Here is a 26890-nt window from a genome sequence, read left to right as displayed (position 1 = left end):
CTGTGATTTTGATTTTCATTTCCCTGATGGCTAATAATGTTGAGCATCTTTTCAGATACTTACTGGCCATTTGTATATCTTCTTTTGATGTCTATTCAGATCCTTTGCTTATTTTTAAATTGGGCAGTTTATCTTTTTATTATTGAGTTCTTTATATATTCAAGATACAAGTACCCTATCTGATATATGATTTGCAAATATTTTCACCCATTTTGTAGGTTGTCTTCACTTTCTTGATTGCACTGTTTGTAGCACGAAAGCTTTAATTTTGATTGAGTTTAATTTGTCACATGTGCTTTGGGTGTCATATCTAAGAAGACTTTGCCTAACCCAAACTCACAAAGTCCCTCTGAGAAAGGCACTTTCTCTAGGGCAGTGGCTCAGCATGTAAGAATTATCTGGGTGGGATGCTTGTCTGATAAATGAAGACTCCTGGGCTCCATCCCCAGAGAATCTGATTGAACAAGTGCAGGGTGGGGCCTGGAAATCTGTGTTTGTAGCAAACATCAGTGTTGATCAAGTGTCTGTGGACCTGAACTTTGAGGATTGCTGCAATGTTTTTGTGGAGGATCCTTGTAGTTAGAACGCAAAAATTCGAAAGTAACTGCAGAACCAATTCTTGTCAACATGGCAGATTAGATATCCTATGCCCCCTCTTAAAACCCTAAAAATCCTAAATGTAGTATTAAAAAAAAACCCCAAAATACTATAACTGAGCTGGCAAGAAAAAGTGAAAATATGCAGAGGCCAAAAATGACATGAAGTTACAAATCCAGAGAGATGGGTGAGGGCTGAAACTGGAGCTGCCCGAGAAGTGTCTGCTGACCCAGGTGGCCCAGAGCTTCATTTGAAATGGTCCACCCATGGGAGACTGGAGACACACCGCAGAGTCCCCACGAGGGAGAGAGAGAGGCTGGGAAGAAGATCTGCAACGCATTTAATCAAATAGGATTTGTGTGCAGAATATGTAAAGAATTCCCAAATATTACCAAAACACGAGCACTCAATTAGAAAAATGGACACATACATGAACAGGTTTTTAACAGAAGAAAACATGAATTAACTATATGAAAAAATGCTTAACCTCATTAGTAATCAGGGAAATGCAAATTAAAATCAATGATATGCCTGCACACCTGTTACCGATCTAAAAGGGTTCATCACCTGCTGCGTGGTCCAGCCAGTAAGTCTGCACACCACAATTTGCAGTAGTAAGACCAGCTTTAGTATTGAGTGACCACTTAATGAGAATGAGGCAGCAAATATATAACCTGTAGGTCTATTTCTTTTCTGTTTTTAAAAAGCACGTTGTCTTATAGCCTTGTATGCCTCATCCTTACTGTTTTGGCCTGGCTATTTTTTTTTTTTTCTTTTTGTCTTTTTCACTGACCGGTAACGGGATTGCAACCCTCGGTGTCGCGCCCGTACCGGGGACCGGCAACGGGATCGCAACCCTCGGTGTTGCGTCCGCACCGCGCTCAGCCAGTGAGCGGAAACCGGTCTCCACATGGGATCCGAACCCTTGGCAGGAGCGCCGCCGCGCTCCCAAGCAGCGCACTCTCCAGTGCGCCACCGGGCCGGCCCATGGCCTGGCTATTTTTGACTGAATGCCAAACATTGTAGTTTGAGGCCTAGAAAAGCCTCTTCCTCAAGACAGTGAGGATACTGACCAACCTGGATTACCTCAACCCAACTTCAAGGATTGAAATGATTTGAAGCTGGGCTTCAGTCCCTGAGAACATCAGTCTATTTTCAGTTCCCCTTTACTCTTAAGGTGTAGTCCTTTGGATTCCCAATCTAAAAGGTGGAAGTTTACTTCCCTTTCTTGGTACTCCCTTTCTTGGTGGACAATAATGTCCAATTTTTGTTCCTGTTATGCAACAATGTCAACAGCTATGTCAGCCTTTTAGTTTCCCACCTGCCTCTTCCGGAATTGGCAGATGTGTCCAGGGAAAAAAATCAACCCCCAATTCTGGGCTCACCTCTCTGAGACTCCTTTTCCCAGAAGTTGGCCCTGTTATTTCTCCTGCCTTGTTTCTGCACTTGTTTGGTCTCCAACTTTCAAAACATATTTTAATTTTTCTTTCTTTTTCTTTTTTTGTCTAGCTTTTCTGCTTGTTCTCAGCAGGAATATTTGTCTGAAATGTTTATCGTTGCTGAAATCCCTGCAATTAGCATTTCATTTAAATTGTCTCAAAATGGAGTAGCATGAATATTTTGGCTTCTTTTGAAGTTTCTTATTCAATAAATTTTAAGTGATGGGCAGAATTAAGATCAATTTCCCCAGTGGACAGGAGGGTTAGCTTCCTTTAATCTGAAGGTGAATTTTAGAGGAAGAGTGAAATAAGCCAGACTTAAGAAGGAGAAGGGATGCACTACAGTGGACCACCCTATTTGTCTTCTTTAGGAAATGATGGATTTAATATTAAAAATCCTGTCCTCATAAAGTAAGTAGTAATTGATGTAGTGATGCTGAGATTCTCAGGTAAGACTGGCACACAAACAGAGAATCACTACAGACCAACAATCCATCCAGCCCACTGGCAGGCAGCACAGAAGCAAGGCAACGAGCAGCGTTTGAGTTCATTTTTGGACCAACAGATTTCAAAACATAGAACCCAGATCAGCAGTACGAGCATCATCCAGCAATGCGTTAGAAATATCAATTCTCAGGCTCTAGCCCGGACCTACTGAATCAGAAACTGGGGGTGGGGGGTGGGGGGCCCAATACCCTATTTTTTAACAAGTCCTCCAGAGCATTCCAGGCTCTAGCCCGGACCTACTGAATCAGAAACTGGGGGTGGGGGGTGGGGGGCCCAATACCCTATGTTTTAACAAGTCCTCCAGAGCGTTCTTTTTGTTTTTAATGGCAAAATATGTATAAGGATTGCCAATTTAAGCCTTTTAAACATACAGTTGTGTGGAATTAGTTACATTCACAATGCTGTGCGACCACTACTACTATCTATTCCCCAAATTTTTCATCACCCTAAACAGACTCTGCACCCACTCAGCAATAACTTCTCATCCCTTCACCCCACCTTCTGATAACCTCTATTCTACTTCTGTCTCAGATTGTTTTTTTTTTTTTTCCTTTTTTTTCTTGACCCATGATAATTACATTTATGGCGTATAATGTGATATTTGGGTACATTTATACAGTGTGCAATGATCATATAAGGATATTTAGCATATCCATCCCCTCAAACATTTGTCACCTCTCTGTGCTGGGAACGTTCCACATCCTCTCAAACAGCTACTTGAATACAGTCATTTGTTGTTGACTGTGGTCTCCCTACTCCAGGGTATTCTAATGTGCACGAATCAACCACTGATAGAGACTGCCTCTACCATAAGCACAGATGACTCTTTGCACAAAAACCAGTCTTTTTACAAATACTTCCCATTGTCACTTTCCTCACCAAATACTATTTAACTGACATTGATAAGAATATGTGATCTAACATACTACCGAATCTCTATTATTTCCCCTTACATTTCTCATACTTTTTCGGGAATAAAACACCGGCCATATACTAAGCTGATTCTGAGGTAGTTCTGGTGGCCACTTCCCTGACGTTTCTCTAACACAGCTCTTTCTCCTCGGAGCATGTCCGGGCATTACTCAGACTTGCTGGAGGTGCTCAGGCCTAAAGAGGTTTCTAAACTTTCCTACAAACCATGTGAACCTCATAAAATAGACACAATATACAAATAATTCTGTCATTTATTTATTTTGAATAAAAAATTGGCCAAAATAACAATACTAGTGGCTCTGCATACAAAACACAACATATTCGAGGTTATTTCACATTTACAAAACTGCCATTATGTACAGCACTAGATATTCACAGCAACTTTATTAGACTCTAAGTACTAGAATCATATGAGCAATTGGGGGGGATCCAAAATGAGAAAAAGCTCAAAACCAGTGGTTTTCCTTCATGGATAAATGGCCAACCAGCTAATTGGTAAAGAAACAGAGGATGTTACCCTTTTCTTTAGTAATAACTAAAATAAGATTGCCCCACAGGGTTGTATACCGACAAACAACCACCCTCCCAAAATTTCCATTTCATTTGCTCTGTAATCTTCCCCACTTCAAACTTTTCCCAGAAACCTCAGCCCTAGTATCAGATAAAAGCTCAGAGCACTAGTACATTGTCTTCAGGAAAAGGTTAAGTAGTGCTAAGGATACGGCATGGTCTGGTTCAACCCATGAAAACCAGTTCAAACCCAGGAAAGAACTCTGCCCTCTTCTGGCATTAGTGGCTTTGTAGCATTGAACACACTGGAAAAGTGAACCATGTTTCATCCTGAAGGAGGCAGGAAGTCACTCGCTCATTCTACACGTCATGAGCACCTACCCTGTGCAAGACACTTTGCATTAGGTGCTGTGGCAACAACAAAGATGAAACAATTCCTGCCCTTGAGGAGCTTACAATCTAATGATGAACACTATGTACATACATACAATGGAGAGAAACAGCCAATATTTCTGGATTGGGGGTATTCCAAGCAAAATGTATTATTCATAAAGCTTTAAATTTAAACACTAAAAGCCTAAAACGAACTAAGAATTTAAAAAACAACTCCTTTCTATAACCTTAAGTTTTTAGATGTCTGCTCTTTTTATTTAAAAAATGTCATATGTAAACATACATATAATTCAAAGCCAAGCACAAAGATTAGCATTGGATAAACATAAAATGTATATCACTATACACAACACAGACATTTTCCTATAGTCTTATTTCTGGTTTTTGGGTTTTTATTATTTTTTTTGTGTGTGACTGGCTAGTACAGGGAACTGAACCCTTGACCTCAGTGTTACAAAGCTGTGCTCTAACTAAGTGAGCTAACCAGCCGGCCCATCATATTTCTATATAAACAAGTTTGATATTTACTTTCCTTTCATGCAAAGTACAAATCTGAATCAAAGCCTTGAAATACCTTAATTCTTAGGACAATTGCATTTAATTTTGTATTAGTACCAAATGTGAGAGAAAGAGAGTGAGAAAGCGAGAGACCCCTAAACCCTACCAGTCTGTTCGCTGAGTGTACACTGACAAAGTAGGAAAGGCCCCCATGCCGTCACTATGTCTTACACTGTCCAATCCAACCATGTTCCAGGATATTTTTCTTTATGGATTTCATGATGGTGAGGTAAGCAACTTTAACATTAACAGTAAATACAAGATTTAGAGTTCTGAAATTTAATTCTACCCAACCCACTAGTAGAATTTCGTTTAGTCCATACCTTTATTATTTCGGTATGAGAGTATGATCTTTCCCTTTTTTCAACTCTTCTCAAGCCTAGAATGAATAAATAAGCTCTTAGACCATGTTGGTAAATGATACAATATTGTTCTAAATAAACTCACTGACTAGGACCCCAGGTTTTATACTAAGTCTCTCCCCTATAGTTATGACTCAAAGAAAATGCAAGATAAGAAAAGCTGAACCACTTAATCAAATAAAGTGGTTGGGAGAGAAATACTGATATACTGAAAGAATTAATCTCTTTATAGGACAACTTATAATCAGTCTTCTGTTAAATTTCATTTCTACACCAAGTTTTCAGAAACAGCACCATCTTAAAATCATCTATGCAGACAAGAGGCTGCATTCTATCTACAAGACACAGCCTAGCTAACAAGTCCTGAACTGATTTATACCTGTGCCGTGGAAATGAATTCACAATCTTCCAGAAGGCCTTGCTGCTTCATCAGGATAGTGATGCTATAGTGCTTTAGATAATTAGAAGCAACTCTGTATTTGAGTTTGGCTTAGTTCCATTTAAGGACAGTCAAATTTCACATGCACTATCTTTAAGTTATATAGCAGATACCATGTTAGCGGACATGAAGGAGATTTTAACTTCTAAAACCTCTTTTAGCTTCAAGAAAGAGCAGTTCAAAGTCTAATAACCATGAGAGCCTTGAGACAGTCTAAAATTGAGGCTGCTAGTTGATACTTTCACTAATAACTAAAACGAAAAGAATTCATTTCAGTTAGATTTTTTGAGGCATTTTTAAAATCTGACAAGCTTGAAAGGAAAGGTGAGATGCTTGAGACGCTCCCTAGTCTCTCTGAATTGCTGAACTCCACCAACACACAGGAGAGAGTGTAAGTGCATCAAGATACATCACAATGCATTATAGAAGCCAAGCAGAGACTCAGAACAGTCCATGGTAGGCTCACTGTAGAGATGCATTTATCTGTCTGGCTGTTTACTCCTTGTACTGACTTTGCGTGTAACCCATTCCTTTTGGCTTTAACCAGATTTTTTTGCTTGTGAAGAATAATACTGGCTGGGAAGGAGGTCAGGGAGGACAGGGTGTGGCAAGGAGCTAAAAATCTCACCTCCCTTAGCACAGTCAAGAGTTACTGAGCATCCTGACATGAACATTATAATTATGAGCTTTGAAAAAAACAACAAAAACAAAACAGATACAACTTACCAAGTTGTTAACTATATTACCTTTAGAAAGAAATACGACTATTTCACAGTTTCTTCTAGGGAGACCCACTACACGAATTAGCTTTTAGAAATTTTACCACTAATCCATTTTTCTTTCAAACATGAAATCTGTTAGCTCTGAACATGTCATATAGCTGAGAAAACTAAAGGAGTGGAAATCAAAAGGGCCTCTTTGAGAAGAAAGAGCAAGAGAGAGGTCACGAGCAGAAAGGGATAAGATAGGCCCTATGGAAATCAACCACTGACACAAATTCCTGGTTTCATTCCAGGAATTGTAGCAATTCACCAAATTCTGAGGCAGTTTGCTGCAAGGGAGCAGGTGTTCATAAAACCAATATTGTAATCCTCTTAACAAGCACTGATATGCATCAGTTTCTTTTGTGTCTTATCTGATACCATTACAACAGAATATATTTTAATATTTAATTACCTTTTAACATTCTTTTAACCTAATTAACCTGTTAAATTTGCTAATAGGCCCAACCTACATACTTCAACGTTAACATTCTCAGAAACTTCTTAGAAAAGCAGAAAAATGACACAAACAAGAGCTCCACTGGTGGTTCTAATAACCTCTGACATTGAAAAATAATTGGTAGTTTTGGCAGATGTAATAGGTAGATGCTTGAAGTCTGGGGGGTGGACACATGAGGATTTCAGAATGAATATCAAGCATAACAAGCTATCGATTTCTTATCTAGAATAATAGTAACAAATTAACCCCAGGCAGAGAAAATGGGATACATATGTGACTATCAGACTCCTAAAATGCAACAGTGTTGTAGCTTAAGAGGTCTAATTGTATGGAATCTTTGCTCCTGCACTAAACACCCCAGGCAGAGAAAATGGGATACATATGTGACTATCAGACTCCTAAAATGCAACAGTGTTATAGCTTAAGAGGTCTAATTGTATCGAATCTTTGCTCCTGCACTAAATGCAGTACAGTAACATCACTTCTATTTCTCCTATTCCTGAAAGTTATTACAGTTACAGCTGAAACCAACTTGAAATCTACCAAACAGATCAGGCAAATTTTAGGAAGGTATAGTGTATAAGCTTAAACTAGAAGAAGCAATTAGAAGATTCCTGGTGCCACTCCCACTTTTCCAAGGCTTCACTGACCAACGCACTATCATCAGGTATGCTGACCTTTAAAGAAATTCAGAAGCACACTCTTTGTGTGGCTAACTTTAACTCAGAATCTCCTCTCAAGGGATTGACCTCCATGGATGGGGGGAGAGGGGTTAGGGAAGGAAGGTCTCCCAACTGGGTGTGTAGAAACGCAGCTGAGAGGTGCTGGCTGTATTTCAGTCTTAACGAATGCCACTGGGCCAAGCCACAGCAGAGAGAATCCATGTTCAAGTAAAGTATTTGCCATGTTTGCCCCTATAGAGACATATGAAAATACTTTGGGAGATCCTTTTTAGTTTCTCCTAATAGCTAGTTTTTCTCAAAAATGCACAACTGCTATAAATAAAGACTTAATGTAAGGTTTAAATGGCAGCAGCACAAAATTCCCCAATAACAACGAATCTTTACTGACTGATTAGGAACAAAAAAGTGAAACTAAGCATGCCATGATTACTAAAAATGCAATAATTCCTTGACATGATCTCAATTTTTACTGTCATTTATTGTAAAATGAAACAGCTGCAGGCACAAATGACTTCAACTAATACAACATTCTCAATTGTGTTATTCATGATTTCAATGCTGCCTGGTTCTTTCTTGAAAATCAATTTAACATGCGGACCCTGAAGTCTAGATAAACACTATTCTTGAAATTATCACCAAAATGAGAAAAATAAGCAGAAGACTCCAGCAGATACTTAATTAAACACATGAGACAAAACAATTTGAATAAGAAACAAAGACATTTCAGAGCAGACTGTTTGGAAGTGCCTCTTAGGGCTCTTGTCTCCACTGTCTATGGGGAAGAAAGAGCACAAGTGTGCATGGGGTATGACTCCCTTACAGTGTTCTCCAAATAGGAAGATGTTATTTACAAAGTGAGGACAAAATGGCTTTCATTAAGGATACAAAATAAAAGCAGGAAATTACATGAGAGTAAAGGTGAAAAAGATAGCACAATATATGAATTAAGAATTTCATATTTTGTATTTCCTATCCAACTTTCCAGAAACATGCACTATTGCAAGATGTGTGCATTAGTCATGTTGATTAGCACCAATCCCCTAGGACACTTATTTCAAAAATCCAAGAACACTGCAATTCCAGAATGCCTATTTTAGGTTTTGATTAACAGCAATGAATCAAATTGACAAAATTTGACATTTGACATTTCCTCTTAACAGCCCCAGAAAAATACCTGTATTCCAAATATCAAAGACCTTTGTAGACAGAGTAAATTCCCAGCTCTGTTCAACTAAACTGCACATGCTTGTAGCACCAGAGCTCAAGGATCTCCACTTCCAAATGGCCCATCTCTCTCCAGACAGACTTCTACCTTGGATACTAAATGGAATGTCTAAATGTCAATATTAAAAATACTAAGTTTTAATTTAACAATAAAAGAAGAAAACAATTTTTTTTCTTCTATGTACAAAGACCTCATCCAGGTTATTACAGTTAAGTTTGAAGCAGGGCTGTGACACAGGTGAACTGGAATACTTGACATCTTTATATGTATTAAGGAGTTGGGTCAGAAAATCTGACGACATAGGAGAGAAAAATAAATCACAATTATTAACTTATAATAGTCACCTGATCATTTGACGCATTAAAACCAACTTTAGTTTTGGCTTCAACTTCTTAAAAACAGTTTTAGGAAAATGTTCTCAATATACATGAAAAACAAGACTTGGCAGGACACAGATCTGCAGCTACTTACTGAGAACAAAACATCAGCTCACTCGTTGTTTTTGACACTTTTAATATCTGTTGGAACATCGAATGCCATATACCAGGCAATTTAAGCTCTCTGGAGTCACAAGGCAGTTCTAGGCCAAAGCAAGGATTAAAACCTAACTCAGCCCAGCAAGGCCCTTATCCAAACTCAAGAAGAGACCATTCTGTTCCTAGAAATGATAGGACATTCTTTTTGTTCAGACTGCTTCAGTCTAGACATTTGAAAAATAAGTGTTCCTTTATTGGGTGAGGAATCAGGGACTAACGTTCATCTCAAAACAACTCAAACTTCCTGCATTCGGTCACTTACAGAGATATACTTTAGTCCCTGGAGATGGTGAGTGCCCTTCAGAAATGAGCTCCCAGGACCCTCTTTATAATCGAGAAGAGCACCTCTCCACTTGAAAGGGCCAGACTTCCTCCAGCGCATCCTCTCAGGCTAGGAGATGTTTTCTATAGCAGAGTTCATGACCTTTCATCTTCCCACCACTGACATTTAGAAGACAGGAGAATCACAGAAAGGGCAGGGGCTTTGCAGTAACCTCTTAATCCAGTCAGGATCTGCAAAAGGAAGACAAGTGTTACCAAGCATTAGTTTCAGAAAAGGAGGTAAGATGGGATGAGCATCAGACTGCAGTGTGAAGAGATGGGCATTCCCAGCTCTGCATCAAACCAACTGTGTGTCAGGGACAAAGCACTTCACTCCTTGGGGTTTTGGTTTCCAACATTCTAAATGAGGCAGGGTTAAATTTGTGGTCACCAAAGCTAAGTGTGTGATGAAATTTTCTTCCTTCTGTGATAAAATAGGGAAATAAGGGTAATGAATGAATGTTCCATAAAGCACAATTTATTCAATTTGCAAACAGGACTAAGCTTTGTTCTGAGAGTGTATCCTTCATACATTGTTCATGTTAAAGTATCCTCTTACAAAATTACAGTAACAGTCATTTTTTTAAAAATGCCATTAGAGAAATAGAAATGTGGCAACNTTGTTCTGAGAGTGTATCCTTCATACATTGTTCATGTTAAAGTATCCTCTTACAAAATTACGGTAACAGTCATTTTTTAAAAATGCCATTAGAGAAATAGAAATGTGGCAACGCTGGGTCAATACCTCCTCCCGCTGGGTCTGTGAAATGCTCTACTAATACTCTCTGCACACCCAGTAGCTTCTCATTCTTCCCAAAGCTATAAGTGGCTCAACTCAAAGTCAACAGGGAGGTTTCATTGTTTTAAAGTTTCAATCTTCTCCAGATTTCCTGCCTAATAGTATATCAATTCTCAATTGCAGTGATTGTTTAAAAGTTCCCAAAAATGTGTTTCAAAATAATCCAATAGGAGAAGGGAGGTGGGCAGGGGACTACAGATGAAACAGAAAAAGCTGTTGAGTTGATAATTTTTGAAGCTGAGTGATGGGTACCTAGGTGTTTATTATATTCTTCTCTTTACTTGTATGTATGAATGATTGTGCTTCATAATAAAAAGTTAAAACAGAACACAAGCTGCTGACACATTAGCTTCTGAGAATTAGAGAACTTCAGCCAGTTTAGAGCAAAAAAATCAAGAATAAGGATGTAGTCTTATGAGAATGCCTTTATTTTTAGTTGAGACCACAAATTCTCCCCAAACATATACATGATTATATATGCTTGTGTCTAGCTCATTTGGTTTGAATGTAATGTTAATGAACCTGAGGTCAAAATTTGACATTTGCACAGCTATTACATCACTACTTCCTTGCCCATGTTATTGGGCAATCTTATTTCCAGCTAGTTACCTCAGAAATAGAAATGTATGCTTTGTCACTAGGGCTATGAGGAAGGAGAATATAGATCAACCAGGAAAAACCCATCATGGCTACTAGCAGAATGACTCCAAGTGCATATCTTATTACTAATTGACCAATGTTGTCTTTGTAAACAATATCATTTGCAGAGTCTCATTCAAATATAATCTATATATGCCATCTAAAATAAGCTCTGACATTTTTTAATTTGCAAACAGGACTAAGCTTTGTTCTGAGAGTGTATCCTTCATACATTGTTCATGTTAAAGTATCCTCTTACAAAATTACAGTAACAGTCATTTTTTTAAAAATGCCATTAGAGAAATAGAAATGTGGCAACGCTGGGTCAATACCTCCTCCCGCTGGGTCTGTGAAATGCTCTACTAATACTCTCTGCACACCCAGTAGCTTCTCATTCTTCCCAAAGCTATAAGTGGCTCAACTCAAAGTCAACAGGGAGGTTTCATTGTTTTAAAGTTTCAATCTTCTCCAGATTTCCTGCCTAATAGTATATCAATTCTCAATTGCAGTGATTGTTTAAAAGTTCCCAAAAATGTGTTTCAAAATAATCCAATAGGAGAAGGGAGGTGGGCAGGGGACTACAGATGAAACAGAAAAAGCTGTTGAGTTGATAATTTTTGAAGCTGAGTGATGGGTACCTAGGTGTTTATTATATTCTTCTCTTTACTTGTATGTATGAATGATTGTGCTTCATAATAAAAAGTTAAAACAGAACACAAGCTGCTGACACATTAGCTTCTGAGAATTAGAGAACTTCAGCCAGTTTAGAGCAAAAAAATCAAGAATAAGGATGTAGTCTTATGAGAATGCCTTTATTTTTAGTTGAGACCACAAATTCTCCCCAAACATATACATGATTATATATGCTTGTGTCTAGCTCATTTGGTTTGAATGTAATGTTAATGAACCTGAGGTCAAAATTTGACATTTGCACAGCTATTACATCACTACTTCCTTGCCCATGTTATTGGGCAATCTTATTTCCAGCTAGTTACCTCAGAAATAGAAATGTATGCTTTGTCACTAGGGCTATGAGGAAGGAGAATATAGATCAACCAGGAAAAACCCATCATGGCTACTAGCAGAATGACTCCAAGTGCATATCTTATTACTAATTGACCAATGTTGTCTTTGTAAACAATATCATTTGCAGAGTCTCATTCAAATATAATCTATATATGCCATCTAAAATAAGCTCTGACATTTTTTTGGAATGAATAATTTGTTTGCAGTGACAGAACAGCAACTGCAGACCCACTTAACTCCCATACTAAAATGCAATATGTACTTTAACATGACATATTCCAATTACCATTTTTTAATTAGCTGTGGCTTCCTAATAACACTGTAAATAAAGAGCAGCACGAGCCTGCTCTCCGTCCCTGACGGCACAATGCTAAGCAGTGCAGAGTGTGACCCGAGCCATTATTCTGGGGTGCTGGCTCTGTGCCAGCATGCTCCATCCACCCTCCCACAGATGGGAAAGCACTCACCTTCTGGAGCGGGATGTCGGGCAATGCTGTCATGGAGCAAACACCTTCTGTATATCAAACTCTGGCAGGACTGGTAGGTTAAAAAGCACCTGAAAGAAGACAGATTGTACCATCAAGGGAGAGGACTTGCTCAGAGAAAGCTGTAAGGTGTGGAGGCTAACTCCACTGCAGACAGTTACTCTAAAACCACACAAACCAAGTGAAAGTGTAACACTTCACAAATTCCTGGCAACAATGTATGCCTCTGTGCACCAAAGCAGGTCAAACCGCCACCACCCCACACTTAAGTAAAGGGGAAGTGGCTGGGTCATGGCACATAGTATGCGAAGAGGTGCAAAGCTTCTCAGCCAGACAGCCACTGCAGTTTCTTTCTTGTCAGGTTTGCAGCAGTGGGAAAGAATTTAGTCTGTCTGTACCTGGCTGTATTTTGAATTTTTTTTTTTTCCTTTTTGTCTTTTTTTCGTGTCCGGCAATGGATCGCAACCCTCAGTGTTGCACCCGTACCGGACCGGGACCGGCAACGGGATCGCAACCCTCGGTGTTGCTCCCACACCTCACTCAGCCAGTGAGCGGGAACCGGTCTGTATGTGGGATCCAAACCCTCGGCAGGAGCGCCACCGCGCTCCCAAGTGGTGCACTGTAGCAGTGCGCCACCGGGCCGGCCCCTGTATTTTGAATTCTTGATTACGTTAAAAAAACTTGATCACGTATTATATTGAGAATTATTCGTTAGTCATTCTTAAGATTAGTTAATAAGCACTATCTTTAAGAATCTGACAGTGCAATGGGAGAAAACCTGAAGGTTATGACACTAACAAATGTCCACAGGTTCAATTCCATCCAATGCTCATTCACTGAGCATCTACCAGGGCAGGTAGAATGCAAGAAGATGGCAAAGACTGCCTGTGGGTTCTGTAGGGAAGGTTTTCCAAAAGACAGCAGTTTTAAGTTGAGCAACTAAGTAGTAGAAAATACACAGAGGAAGGAGGTTAGGGGAAGGAACTCCAAGTAGGTCTACCTTGAGTAAAGACCTGAGTATGCAGAGAGGAAGATTACATCTGAGTGAGTGCGAGCACCCATTCTCACACAGAAATTATACCAAGGTATTGTGGCACTAATTTTAATCAGCATAAATGAAAGCAACTTTTCCAAAAGAACCCATCTGGGAGAAATTAATGTGTAGTGGTTACATATGTAGACTCTAGAGCCACAATGCCAGGATCTGAGCTCTGCCATTGATCACCAGTGTGACTTTTGGCAAATTATTTAACTTCTCCCAGGCCCCCGTTTCCTTGTCTGTAAAAATGGAAATAATCATGGTGCCCCCCATGCATGGTTGTTGTGAGGATATAGTAACTCAATATATGTATATATACTGCTTAGACTGTGCATAGCATATAGACAGTTCTTTTTTTTTTTGTCCTTTTTGAGACTGGCCGCACTGCACTCAGCCAGTGAGCGCCCTAGACAGTTCTTAATACATGTTAGCTATTGTTATTTTTGTTACAAACCTAAAATCTACTATAAGCTTGTTTCCTATTTCCACCCCCCTTAAAAAAAAAAAAAAAGCCAGAACAGTCAAATTAGAAAAAGCATAGAAATGCAATAAAAATTGTAAAAAAATCCAAGTATCCATCAACAAGGGAGTAAATCACGGAACATACGATGGAAAACTCTATAGCTGTTAAGAATGTGATCTTTGTACTGATGTAGAAAAATGTTCATGATATTTTGATAAGAGAACTGGCAGGCTGTTAAGATGATATTGTGTAGCACAATCCTGTTAAAGGTAAATTAAAAATATTTAGTGAGTGCCTAACATGTACCAGGAGCTGTTCTAGAAATAGCTGTGAAAACAAACAAGTTCCTGTCCTCATGGGGCGTTCTATTCCAGAGGAAAGAGAACACAAAAAAGTAAATAAATAAATAGTGATGACTGTTAAGGAGGGAAATAAAGAAAGGAAGAGGAATGCAGAATATTGGTGGGGGGAGGGCCACCACAATGAGGCCAGCATGCCTGGAGTAAAGTGAGTACAACAGGGAGATGTAGGGGGTGAGGTCAGAGAAAGGACGCAGGGAAGGAGCCCGGGGTGTGTAGTCTTATAGGTACTAAGAGGATTTTAGCTGCCACTGGAGAATTTTGAGCAGAAGGGTGACATGAGCTGACACAATTATATTGAGAACAGACCAGGAGGTAAAGGATAAAAGCAGGAAGACCAGTTGGAAGATAACTCTAATAATCTGGGCAAGAGGTGACAGTGTCTTTGGAGCAGAGCTGTACAGGCAAAGGAGCGAGAAAAGGTTGGATTCCAATTTCAAATATCTATTAAACATCCAAATAGAGATACTCAGCAGGCAGTTAGATAAATCTGGACTCGGGGTAGGGATACAGTCTAAAGCTATCCCTTTAAGTCATCAGTGTACAGAAGTCATGTGAGCACCCAGGGAGAGTGCTGCTAGAAAAAAAACAAGTCCAAAAATGGACAATATGGAAATAAGGTTGAACCAGCGAGGACAACTGAGAATGAAGAGTCAGAGGCATGAAGAAAACCAGGGAGTTCTACATCCCGGAGGCAGGTGACGAAAGGTGCTTCAAAGAGGAGGAGGGAGTGACCAACCATGTCAAACATAGCTCACAGGTCCAGTAAAATGAGGACACAACAAGGTTACCTCTTAGAGTGAAACTAAGGGGAGAACAGGAGGAAGACTTCTACCTTTTATTATGAAATTAAACAAAAACTACATAAGAACACACATAGACTCATTAACTTTAACAAGTATTACTTTGTAATATACTTTTAAAAAACTTAACACTACTTTAAAGGAAAACAGTATTACCAAAATAAATGTTAAAAAGCCCTACATAACAAGCAGTAAAAACTGGTTTTTTTAAAGGTCATCCTGCTTTAGTCATAGTGATGAAAAGAGTCCAGGCCAGACTTTAGAACAGCAGCGTTTCTCCAACATATTGGCATGGGCAACATATAACTGGGATAAATACTTTAGTTTGTGCTGCACAAAACTGAAAAAGGAGCAAAAGCAGGAGCTAACGGCTTACCGGAGCCAAATGTGGCCATTGGAACAGACTGCCTGTTTGCGATCTGTGAATGGCAAGATCTCTTTACACAAACTACAGTGCTCAGGGAAAGTTTGTTTGTTCATCTTCTTTGAGATATGTCCAATCAGCACCTAGTGAGACAAAGCAGCCAGCAAAGTTTAGTGGTAAGTGCAGGATTTCCTAAAGAAAAAGCATACTAAAACAAAGGGAAAATGAAAAAAATATGCAGTATAGTACAAGAAAAGGAGATCTGCATTTCCACATAGGCTGATCATACTGTCTGAAAAGTAAAAAAGCTAGACTTTCAACCTGTGTCAACTGGCTGAATAAAATAAATTCATTCAGGGACCCTGTGACAATGAAGTGAACTATAACCACTAAAGGAAAAAGTGTTCTGAAAACCAAAATCTTATTACTTGCCTTGTTTTAGTTGCTTCTGAAACAAGGACTTCAGAGTTCTGTTAGAAGACAAAGTATTCAGCTATTATTTATAATATTTTGACTTTAAGAAGGAAAAGCATAATTTCTATAGGCAGTATTACGTGGGATACTGCTAACTTTGAAGAACTGTACAAATGTCTGTTCTTTAAGGAAAGCTTATAAAGGATAATCAGGATTAAAAAATAATTTCCCCTTCTGATGGCCCAAAGACCCATGACCCATTGAGTGCAGTAGCTTGCAATCTGAGATCCACTGACCCCCGCTGTAAAATAAATTAGAATTCATAAGGTTAAAAAGCCAAAAGTTAATGGGATTTAAACTGGTAATAAATTATATCCAGAACAAGTAAGATGGCTGGCAAGACCCACTGTGGGAGTGGGAATGTGGCAGTGAGAGAGAGGTAACAGCACAGGCTCTATTCCTTGTCCCTACCTCTGCTTTGTTTATTAAGATTACACTCTTTACAAATAAAAGTCTGAAAAGCATCTAAATATACTTCATTAGTTTGCTGAAAAAAAAAAAAAAAACACTCACTGGAGGGGTCACTGGAAGGCATGGAATACACTACCCCTTCAGAACCATCTTCTGTTACTAGCAGGAAGCATGTCCTTAAAATTTTGAATCCATCGATGCTCAACCTCTTGTGGAAGAATCCATAAGATTTCAAATTAATTCAGTAAAATTAATTCACTTATGTCTCAAAGGGTATCTTAATAACTCAGAAGTTGGGAGCCAGCCATCTTGCCTGTTCTGGATATAATTTATTACCAATTTAAATCCTATTAACTTTTGGCTTTTTAACCTTAAGAATTCTAATTTATAGTCCCTTACAGCCAGGACAATCACTCTCACCCCCCTTTTTTAGACAGGCCAAACATCTGACAGTGGTCCAGTGACAAAAACTGCTCAGAATTCCTCCAGCAGAGAGGCACCCACAATTTATATAGGGAAGGCCCACTTCTATTTGCTCTCAACAGCCTTGATTGTGCAAACCCAACGATGTTAGTTTGACCCATGCATTCTCAGTGGGGTAAGAGTCTGTCCATGGGAGCAAATATTGGTTCTTGGGGGACAAAAAATTCTTACTCTTTATGTATAAAGTACAGATAGACACACAGTACATAAACAGATACACAATATATCTGTGGTATTAAAATTTCACAGACACAGGCAATTAGGAAGAAATATCTAAAAATACTCCACTGGGAGGTGATGAGAAGTGCTGGTCTAACTATACCAGCATACCAGGCTGAGAATCTCAGAAACAATGTATAACTACCAGTAAATAAAATCCTGGGTTAAAAAGGTCTTCATTTTACACGTATAGTTGCATTTTTAAGACACAAAATGTATCATCTTCAATCAGAACTCAGATGCTTAGGGGTACAATCTTTCGTTTTCTCAAGCTGGCTCTGTTGGAACCACATAACCATGCTAAATTTAGCTTCCCAAGCTCACAAGGCATCCTGACAATTACGGTAAACCATTACAAACCAACTTCCATTACTTATTTTCTAAAATGTTTTTGCTAATATCTCATTGACTCTTATATATAATAACCCTAAATAGGTACTATGACACAGTGATAACCAGAATACTCTACTACACAATTTAGAATACAAGGAAACAATGTTTAAAAGCTGGCTTTAAAAGAAGAACAGTTAGTTACAGGAACAGTACATCTTAACAATACTCTGGATCACTGCAAACATCCTATAAGCAAACATTTCAGGGGTGTATGAACACTCACACATACACAACACATTCCAACAAGAAAATGCATCAAGTGATTTGTGAATGGTTTACCATCAGGAATGAAGACATATGAATTTATTGCCTTCAGTTAATATTGTAAATAAGACTTTAGGCAATGAGAGTGTCAACTTTCGGAGTAAAAAGGAAGACAGACGTTTGTGGTTTTCAATATTTTAGTTTATAGTATGTTCCTTGGAACACAAGTTCCTCAGGATTTTAGCAGCTGTTAGCTGCAAGAAACATTCCTGATCAAGAAGTCTGTTTAACACTAAGCTACACAAAGGTAAGTTTCATGGGAATTCTCAGAACCCTTAGAATGATAACGTGTACCAGGAACCTTTAAGAGGAATATAGAGTATGCAGTATTTCCCCAAGCTTGGAGCCCTAGTGTTCTCTTAGGGAACTTGAATGCTATGGAATACATTTTGGATAACACAGTAAAATCACTCTGATAACAAAATAAAGATTATGGCCAGTTTTTACAAAAACAAGACATGGATAGTAATTTATTTTATATGCTCTTTTTGACTAAACCAGAAGACCTCCTCAAACTCTTTCAAATGGAAAACACGCCCCCCACCTTTGTAAAACAGGAAGGGAGCACAGGTACCATACTTCTCCTGCTGTGACTGCCCATTACATACTACTGCCAAATGCAGCCTCCTTGAGCTCATCCACAGCCTGGAAATCTCATCCTGCAAACCTTGCATATTAATCAAGACCACAGTGAGAGGAAGAATCCAAATACTCTGTGTGTGAATGTGTCCTCTGCATTAATCCATGTTTCCTATTTATTCCCCTCATGCCAATCGATTACCTAAATAACATCAAAGCAAAAGTTGAGCTTCAGAAATTCAATTTAGGCCATTTCTTTCTCTCAAAGAATTTTCACAGTTTCAGTGTCTTTGTTAATAAACACCTACCCGTGCTGTTCTGTCATCATACTCTTCATCAGACATTAAAAAGTTACACAGTCCTCTGGTGGGGATGCTAGTGTTTTCTGTGATCCAGGTGTGCAGGTACACTTCTCCTAACACTCGCTTCATGTGTTCCCTGGTCAAGTGCATCTCCACAGCTTCAATCTTCCCTTGGATTTCGAGGAGCTTCTCCTCCATTGGCTCCCGGCCTCCGACATCGGCAGTCTGGGTGAGCGAGTCATCCATGGGCTCCTCTGCATCGCCCTCTTTGCTCCTCTCCTGTGGGCCGTACCTAGGCGCTTGTTTGGAAGAAGTGCCTTCCTCTTGATGTTCATCCTCGACATTGCCCATCCCAGGTGAGTCAACCAGTAAGATTTTTGAATCCTCATGGGCAGGTTTCCATAAGACTTCTGAAGGGGTTTTCTGCATTGACTGATACAAAATCCTCAGGAGGAAAAGCTTAAAACGCCAAAAATAGGTGACCCCACTGCTTTCAATCTTTTTTTCCAAAGCTTCTTGTAAAAATTGAGGGATATGTTTATCTTTTAAAATCTTCCAGCGTACTAGGTCTATTAAATCTACCTGCTTAAAGAGATTTTGAACTGAAGATTCCAGGAGCTGAGCGGCTGCTTCTTCAAAGGTTTTAAGAGTAACAAACTGGACCTGGTAGTTTTTGTTAACAGGATGGAGGCCATTTACCATGCCCTCGGTTGTAATGATGGCCAGATACGCACCGCAGGGGCTCACTGCTATTCCGTGAGTCCTCACCGAGCCAAACACATCTGAGAGTTTAATCAACTGGTGTTCAAACTTTAATGCAACATCTGTGAAAATGGGAATCAACTGCCTCACCTTCCCATCGCTGGAACAAGTATATACTGTTCCATTCTGTTTGTCTGCAGTCATGGAGACAATCGGCAGTGAGTGAAGGCCTGTGACGTGGGAATTGTGAACATTCAGACCGGCTTTGGAGATCAGTAGAAGACACCAAAACACATAGGATCCTCTTGCAGCCACCACTAAGCTGCAACTACACTTCTGGTAAGGATGATAAAGGGGCACACATTTGATGCTGTGCACAGGCAACTGGTCCATTTCTTTCCACAAGACAACAGGCTGCCTTAAAGTGAAATAGCCTTTGACTGCTTTGAGATTGACAGGAAGAATTTTTACAGGTCCAAAAGCACTCCCCACAATAAGGCCACTCATTTTCCGATTATTGTGCTCATATTCCCACCAAAACAAAACACTAGGAGAATTGATTCCTGACTCAATCGTGTTGCATGAAGAGATGGATTCCTTTCCTACAAATGGTAGCTGAAACTGCCACACAGCAATGTTACCATTTTCAAAGAGGACAGCCAAAAGCACGCTGCCGACGTCCCGGCATTCGTTGTTATGCTTCACCTGCTGAGTGGTACAGATGCCTGACCACTCCATTCTGACAGGGGTCTGCATGCTGTGTCTCCTCTGAAACTCAGCAAAGTCTCCGAGATTTCCTTCTGGGGCCTCATTTTTAGAGAGCCTGTAACTGGTCTCATAAAGACGTTCTCCGTAAATCTCAGTCAGATCGACCAGCTGGACCCACTGCAGTCTGTTGAGGTTAGCCTGGATGGTCAGGCGATTGTCCATGGTCAGTGCTGCCAAGAGGCACCTGCCATTAGCATCACAGCCCATGGGGGACCAGCTAGTGTATTTGAATCCTCTCAATGGTGGCAAAGCCTTCCCCTCAGGATTGAACACCCTATCCAACATGAAAGTCTGACTGACTGTGGGGTCTTTAGAGGTGGCAAATTTCTCCTTGCACTCAGCAACTTCTGTTTTTGAGCCAACCTGAAAATAAGAGATATAAAAACTATCAGATAAGTATTTATCTATATTAACTGATTCACATTAACATATATGATAATTTTCTATCACTTCTGTTAATTTTGGCATCACAAACATTTAAAAGATCAAGTACATGTCTAAAAACTAAATGAGCATTTTACTCAAGGAGACAGCAATTTTTTTTAAGGGCCAGAATAAATGTTATTCATAGACTGGTTTCCATATTTTTCTTAAAATTGACATAAGCAATAGAGATGTACTTGATTCTTAAGAACCAACAGGGCACTTAGCTGAGCTATTCACAAAACAATAAAGGTGCTAAAACTTATGAAAATATGTATCTATATACATCTTTTATAAGATATTTAGATTAGATATTTGGATTTTTATAATACCTTTGAGATATAAATGCAAGCTTTAGGGTTTTTTGCAAATTATGCTAAGAGCCAACTCCAACTGCTTTGCCTACTGTTTCTATAGAATAACGTCCGCTCCAATCAGACTACTCTATTTGCTGTTCCTGAACATTCCCACTTCTGCTTCCCTGGATTCCTTGCCTAGTCCTTCCTCCTATCTAAATCCCATCCATTCTACCAGGTCTAGTTCTCTCTATGAGGCGTTCTGAGGTCATTCCAGCTTTCATCAATTTCTCCCTCCAAGTTCATAACGTATATCAACAGTGCCTAGCCATATGATGTTGAGTTCTTTAAAAGGATTTTAAAGGAACATTAAAGAGGATCAAAAGAAAGTGTTCCACAGCCATAAAAAAAAATAGCCAGGAAGGTAAAGCCAAAAAAGTGCAGAGGTCAGCCAAAAGATGGCTTCTATTATATGCTGGAAGCAGGAAAAAGAAAGGATTTGATACACCATCTTTAAGAGATATGAATATAAGAAAAAGAAAGCAGAATCTTTCAATCCGTTTTTAGTGTCAATCTCCTTTTTCATAGAGGCTGACTTTCAAATCAGGAAGGATAGAACACGATTAAAAGGGAATTCAAGCCTAAGACATATGAATATAATAAAATTCACTTTAAATGAGTTTATGTTCCCAAGCCCAGAGGAATTTCACTCTAGTACACAGGAAGAACTTGAAAGACGTTAACTCAGAGCCTCTAACTACATCCCAGATAAAGCTTAGGCAACTGGGGATGTGTCAGAAAACCAGAGTACAACAAATAGTTTAAACGTATCTCCCAAACGGTAAATAGGTAACAAAAACTATACACCACTAGGCCTAAAAGGGAATAAAATTCCTCGATGTATTAACAAATGGTTTGTGGAGAGAGCAGTGATCATTACAAACTAGCAAAGGATAATTAGAATAATTTAATCTTATTCTCTTTTCTGCTAAAACTGCCAGATGACATAATAAACAAGCACATAAAATGAAAGGCAGATATAAAGTCATCCGCCAAATCAATTAGATGGCAAACTTTTCCTCGAGTGTTTCACAGGACACTACTCCCCAAATTGTTCCTTAAAAAAAGAGTTTTGTGGCTAAATAAGTTTTGGAAATGCTATATATTTATGAATCATTTCCCTTTGAAAAGTCACAGGAACACACTAAATGCCTTGACCAGGGAGCTACTATACAGACTTATTTAAGTAGAGTTAGCCAACTTTTCTTTTTCTTTTTTTTTTTTTTTAAACAATAGAACCTTTTGGGGGGATTGTTAACCTCTATCATCCTAAAGAATACTCTAGAAATGGTGTTTTAGGCAGTACATCTTGATTTTAGAAAGGCATTTAAGGTAGTATCTTGTATACACTATGGATCTGCTGGAGAAACATAAAGACTGGAAGTTCCAATTAAATGAGGTGTAGGTGGCTAGTTTGGTAATAAAATGCTATTAATCAAGGCCCAGAGATTTGTGAGGGTAGATAAAATTTGAAATATGACAGGATGAAGCACAGCACACTGACTGAAAATCCATGCTGATGCGAGACTACATGGACTCAAAGGCTGCCACTATTACATACTAGCTCTGTGACTATGCAAATTGCTTAAATCTTCTGCCCTTAATTTCCTCATTTATAAAAGAATAATGATACATGTCTCAGAGTTAGGAAGGTTAAATAAAGCATATATTAATAAGTGCTCAATAAACATTAGTTATGATGATCATTATTAATAATCTCTGAGGATTAAATAAATGTTAATGAGACCTAATAAAAGTACATAAGGCTGGCCACTTAGCTCAGCTGGTTAGAACACATCTTTGTAACATCAAGGTCAAGGATTCAGATCCTCATACAGCCAGCTGCCAAAAAAATAAAGAAAATAAAAGTATATAAAATGCAGGGTAGATGTGCTTGTCAAGTTGTTCACCAAATGAAAGGTAGATATAAAATGGCTCACCAAACCCTGTAATACTGTAAACTAAGCAATAATCCTTAGGTTAAATTTACTACAAATAAAGCTACTATAGAACCAAAAGTAAATTTACAGAATTTGTAACCCAAAGTAACAGCACAGGATGAAATGAAGCTCAAGCAACCCTGGGTCTCACTCATTACAGGAAAAATTGATAGGACAGGGAGCAGCATAAAATCTTGACTGGTAGGGAGAGCCTTATGGTTTTATATAGTAATTTCTAACATATTAGTTTGAATTAGCCTAGTGCACCTCCCCCCAACTCTCCCTATCACAAAACTAGTTAACAAATTAAAACAACCCTTAGATACCCAAGGAGCATACCACTTTTTTAAGTCCAGTTCCCAGAGGCCTGCCACAGCCAATCATTTAATTGTACACTATCTGGTTTCCAGCTGACCACTAAAACCACTAATAGCTAAGCACTCTGTAAGCACCTGACAAATAAAAACTCATTTGAAGCTTTTAGACAGGAAGCTTCTTGAGGGCAGGGAATATGATTCCAAAGACAGGCAAAGATTATTTAACTTAATGTAGTATATGGAGTTAATACTTTCTAAGACTCCCAACACTGATGCACAATCAGGTACACAAATATCACAAGGATTTGGAACTACATACAATTAGATGATTCACTAAATCAGTAGTCCAATGGGAAGAAAAATTGTAACTTATTCTTAAATCACTATTTTATTGCTTTCCAGGTTTATATCATTCACTTTTATATCATATAACCTGAGTGCTCAGGACAGTAACTTGCAAATGGCTGATAATTAATATTTGAACTGCTATAAAACTGCAGATTTTCCTAAAAGAAATTCATAGTTTAGGGCTAACCAGTTAGTTCGGTTGGTTACAGCATGGTGCTGATAACACCAAGGTCCAGGGTTATTCCCTATTCTGGCCAGCTGCCCCCCCCCCCAAAGAAAGAAAGAAATTCATAGTCTAAATAACAGAATCATACAGCAAAAGCTTCAAAGGGGTTTAGCACCTACCATCCTAGCAGTGCTATACACCAAAACTGTGATGTAGGTTGCACTATCCCTCATTTGGGTTAAAGCAAAGGCAAGCAGGACAGCACTGAGTAGATTTAAATCCTCAGGAATTGTCAATGGGTAGAGCCATCAAAGTACTGACACAGACTTCTTACATTCCTCCCATTATACCACAGTTTTATCCCACAGAGGCCTCTTTTAGAATTGCAGGGACAACTCAGCATTCATTCACTAGGCAGTCCTAGTCTAGTAAGACAGCTAACTGATTGTCGGTTTGTGTGATGTGCATTCCAAAAAACAGCACAGAAGGGGAAGACGTCATTAATTAATTGCATGCAAGCTACCTATCAATTATAAGAGGGCTATATAGATCTCCTGTTACTAGTTAAGACAGCTGTGGCAAAATGGGAGTCAAATTTTTATAGCAATACTAGAAATATCTCGTGTCTACACCCACATTAAATCTAGACTTTTATGCCTTCATACCTGTGTGACTACATTACTTTTTTACCTTGAGCATTTACAGGGTGCCAGGAACTGTGCTGTGTGTATGCACTTAATTTAATCTTTAAGAAAACCTAAACAAGATTTTATTATCCCCATTTTATACATAGGCCTATATTTCTATCTTGTGCTAAAGCCCAATCTATTAACCCCTATTTAATACTGATCCCAACAATCATCTTCTTGCCTCTACTCCAGCCAGATTCATATTCCTGAACTGTGTAACAGCATGTTAGGGCTTCCTAGATTGAAGCCACCCTCCTCAGACTGGCCTTCAAGGTTCCCAAACTGGCCCTGCCTTACTTTCTCTGACTCTCTAGAAGAGCGACTCGAGCTCATCTGTCGATCCATGATTACTTCCAGAAACAACAGTTAATTATGTTCATGACTTAAATATGTTTGTGAATGAGATGGACGCCTTTTTGCCAACTGGAATGACTTTTCCTACCTTCCTCTTACAAACCAAACATTAATTTCTTTTAGGACTGTTGCAGGTTCACCACCAGATGACCCTCCCTGATAAAAGCACCTCCTCTCACTAATCCCTCCTTTCTTTAAATTCTCTTTGCTAAAGTATTCAGTCGCTACCATTCTGACACATACCCTTTTCTCCAGTTGATGTGCATATGAACATCCTTGGAAATAGGCAAGTTACTTTTCAGCAAAGCATACACCTTTTTTCTGCCTCCCTCTGCGCATTTCTCAGTTTCACAGGATTGCCAGCATCTAGCTGATTTGCTTATGCTTGAACAAATTTGTTCATACATTTTTCAAGATCTTAGAGGGATTAGTCATACAAGTTTACCAATGATCTAATTCAACACCCAGTTGTCTACTTGAAATGTGAATTAAGTATGTTAAACAGTGATGAGGGCTATTTGCACCCTACCCTAGGCTAATGACTCATATTTAAAATGGCTGTCCAGAGTAAAGTTTTAGAAAAACTTTGTTTCATAAACATGTTCTTTGCATATAGATACATATCTTTATAGTGCTTATCATTACCTAATATTACCTTATTTGTTCATGACTTGCCAAAGAATGTAAGCTCCAAGAGGGCAGGGAATTTGTTTTGTACACTGCTTTATTTCCAGAACCTAGATCAGCACCTAGCACATAGAGATATTCAAATATCTGCTGAATGAATGAATGTACACTTTGGCAGAGCACATATATGCACACAGATCTATAAAGGAAACATAGAAAGTTTTTATACTTTAAGCTACTAAAATCAAAGACAGGGCTTACTGCTTTGGGCAAAAAAAACAAATTTGAATATGGCAATATTCAAATAAAACAGTAACATGTTAGGAACCCTACAGTTCTGAAGGCAAACTTAGATTATAAGCTGAAAGCACTAAATTTACAGAGACCTTGGACTTGCACTTGTTTCCAGAGGCTTTATTTTTCATTCTACGTCCCAAAGATGTTTAGCTAGTAAAGAAAAACTAGAGCACAAAACCCGAGATCCAGTATTTACTCATCTGCCCAAGGTGAGAAGCAAGTCGCTGAAATACTTCATTCAACGGAAAGGACCGGTTGTTGTTCTCCAAAGCAAAAGAGGCGCGAGAGGAGGGCACGACACAGTAAACAAAGCCAGACAGGGGCCTCGGTGGAGCAATGGTAGAGGCAGGTCTGGGGTTGGGTCCACAGGGGTTGGAGTCTCTGAAGGCCCCCCAGACAAGGAACCTGCGCTAGCCGCCGGCCAGACGCAGGGACGAAGGAAGGGCTGGCGGCAGGGGCGCCCTCCAGGGCGTATGTGTGGTGGTGGGGTTGAGCCAGGAAACAGGGCCCAAACAGCTACAAGGCTCATTTTCTGCTTTTTAAAGCTGTGGCACCCCTGGCTGCTTAAGTCCCGGCCGCTGCGTAAGAGGAGGGGAATCCAAGGACCAGGTGCGGGCCGGGACTCCCCTGGGACAGATGACGCGGCCGCGGGACCGGGGTAGGAGGAGACCCCAGGGCTGGGGCCGGGGATGACTTACTTTGAGGAGACAGCTGTTGAGAGGGGCTGGCACCGAGGTGCGGTGGATAACCAGGTCCTGGCCCGGGTTGTGCACGTCGCAGATGAGCTCCAGCACAGCGATGCTGCGGGCCGTGGACACCGACACGCGGTGGTCCTCGGACCAGGCCAGCGGCTCCAGGCCGCTCACCGCATACTGCAGCTTCACGGCCGGCTCCCTCCGACTCACCATGAGACGGAACGCAGCGCTGGGTCCGGGGGCCGCGTCCGCCGCCGGCTCCTTCCCGCCCGCCTCTCCGCCCCCCTCACCCCCCTCCTCCTCCCCGGGCGGCGCAGGCCTGTCGGCCGCGGGCCCCACCCGGGCCTTGTCGGCCGTGTTCATCTTCCCCCAGCGACAGAGG

General features: G+C 39.7%; 1 protein-coding gene and 1 long non-coding RNA gene across 3 annotated transcripts; one reads left to right on the top strand and one right to left on the bottom strand.

The window, feature by feature from the left end:
* Positions 1-3692: 3692 nt before the first annotated feature.
* Positions 3693-8295, top strand: LOC103581967. The gene is made up of 2 exons (XR_549712.1): positions 3693-7210; positions 7321-8295. It is a non-coding gene; the product is annotated as an uncharacterized LOC103581967 (long non-coding RNA).
* Positions 8102-26884, bottom strand: GTF3C4 (general transcription factor IIIC, polypeptide 4, 90kDa). 2 transcript variants are annotated; one of them, XM_008563671.1, is made up of 5 exons: positions 26512-26884; positions 18833-20659; positions 15714-15844; positions 12656-12744; positions 8102-9916 (listed from the first exon to the last, which is right to left on the bottom strand). In XM_008563671.1, exons 1-5 carry the CDS (start codon positions 26869-26871, stop codon positions 9852-9854), a joined length of 2472 nt encoding a protein of 823 aa, XP_008561893.1. In that variant the 5' UTR covers positions 26872-26884; the 3' UTR covers positions 8102-9851. The 2 variants fall into 2 exon arrangements, with proteins under 2 accessions (XP_008561893.1, XP_008561898.1); XM_008563676.1 differs by lacking the exon at positions 15714-15844.
* Positions 26885-26890: the final 6 nt, after the last annotated feature.

This window comes from Galeopterus variegatus, unplaced genomic scaffold (assembly GCF_000696425.1).
Source record: "Galeopterus variegatus unplaced genomic scaffold, G_variegatus-3.0.2 Scaffold176, whole genome shotgun sequence".
Classification (NCBI taxonomy): Eukaryota; Metazoa; Chordata; class Mammalia; order Dermoptera; family Cynocephalidae; genus Galeopterus; species Galeopterus variegatus.
Note: the sequence above shows the minus strand (reverse complement) of the source record. Positions and strands in the feature narration are given on the sequence as shown.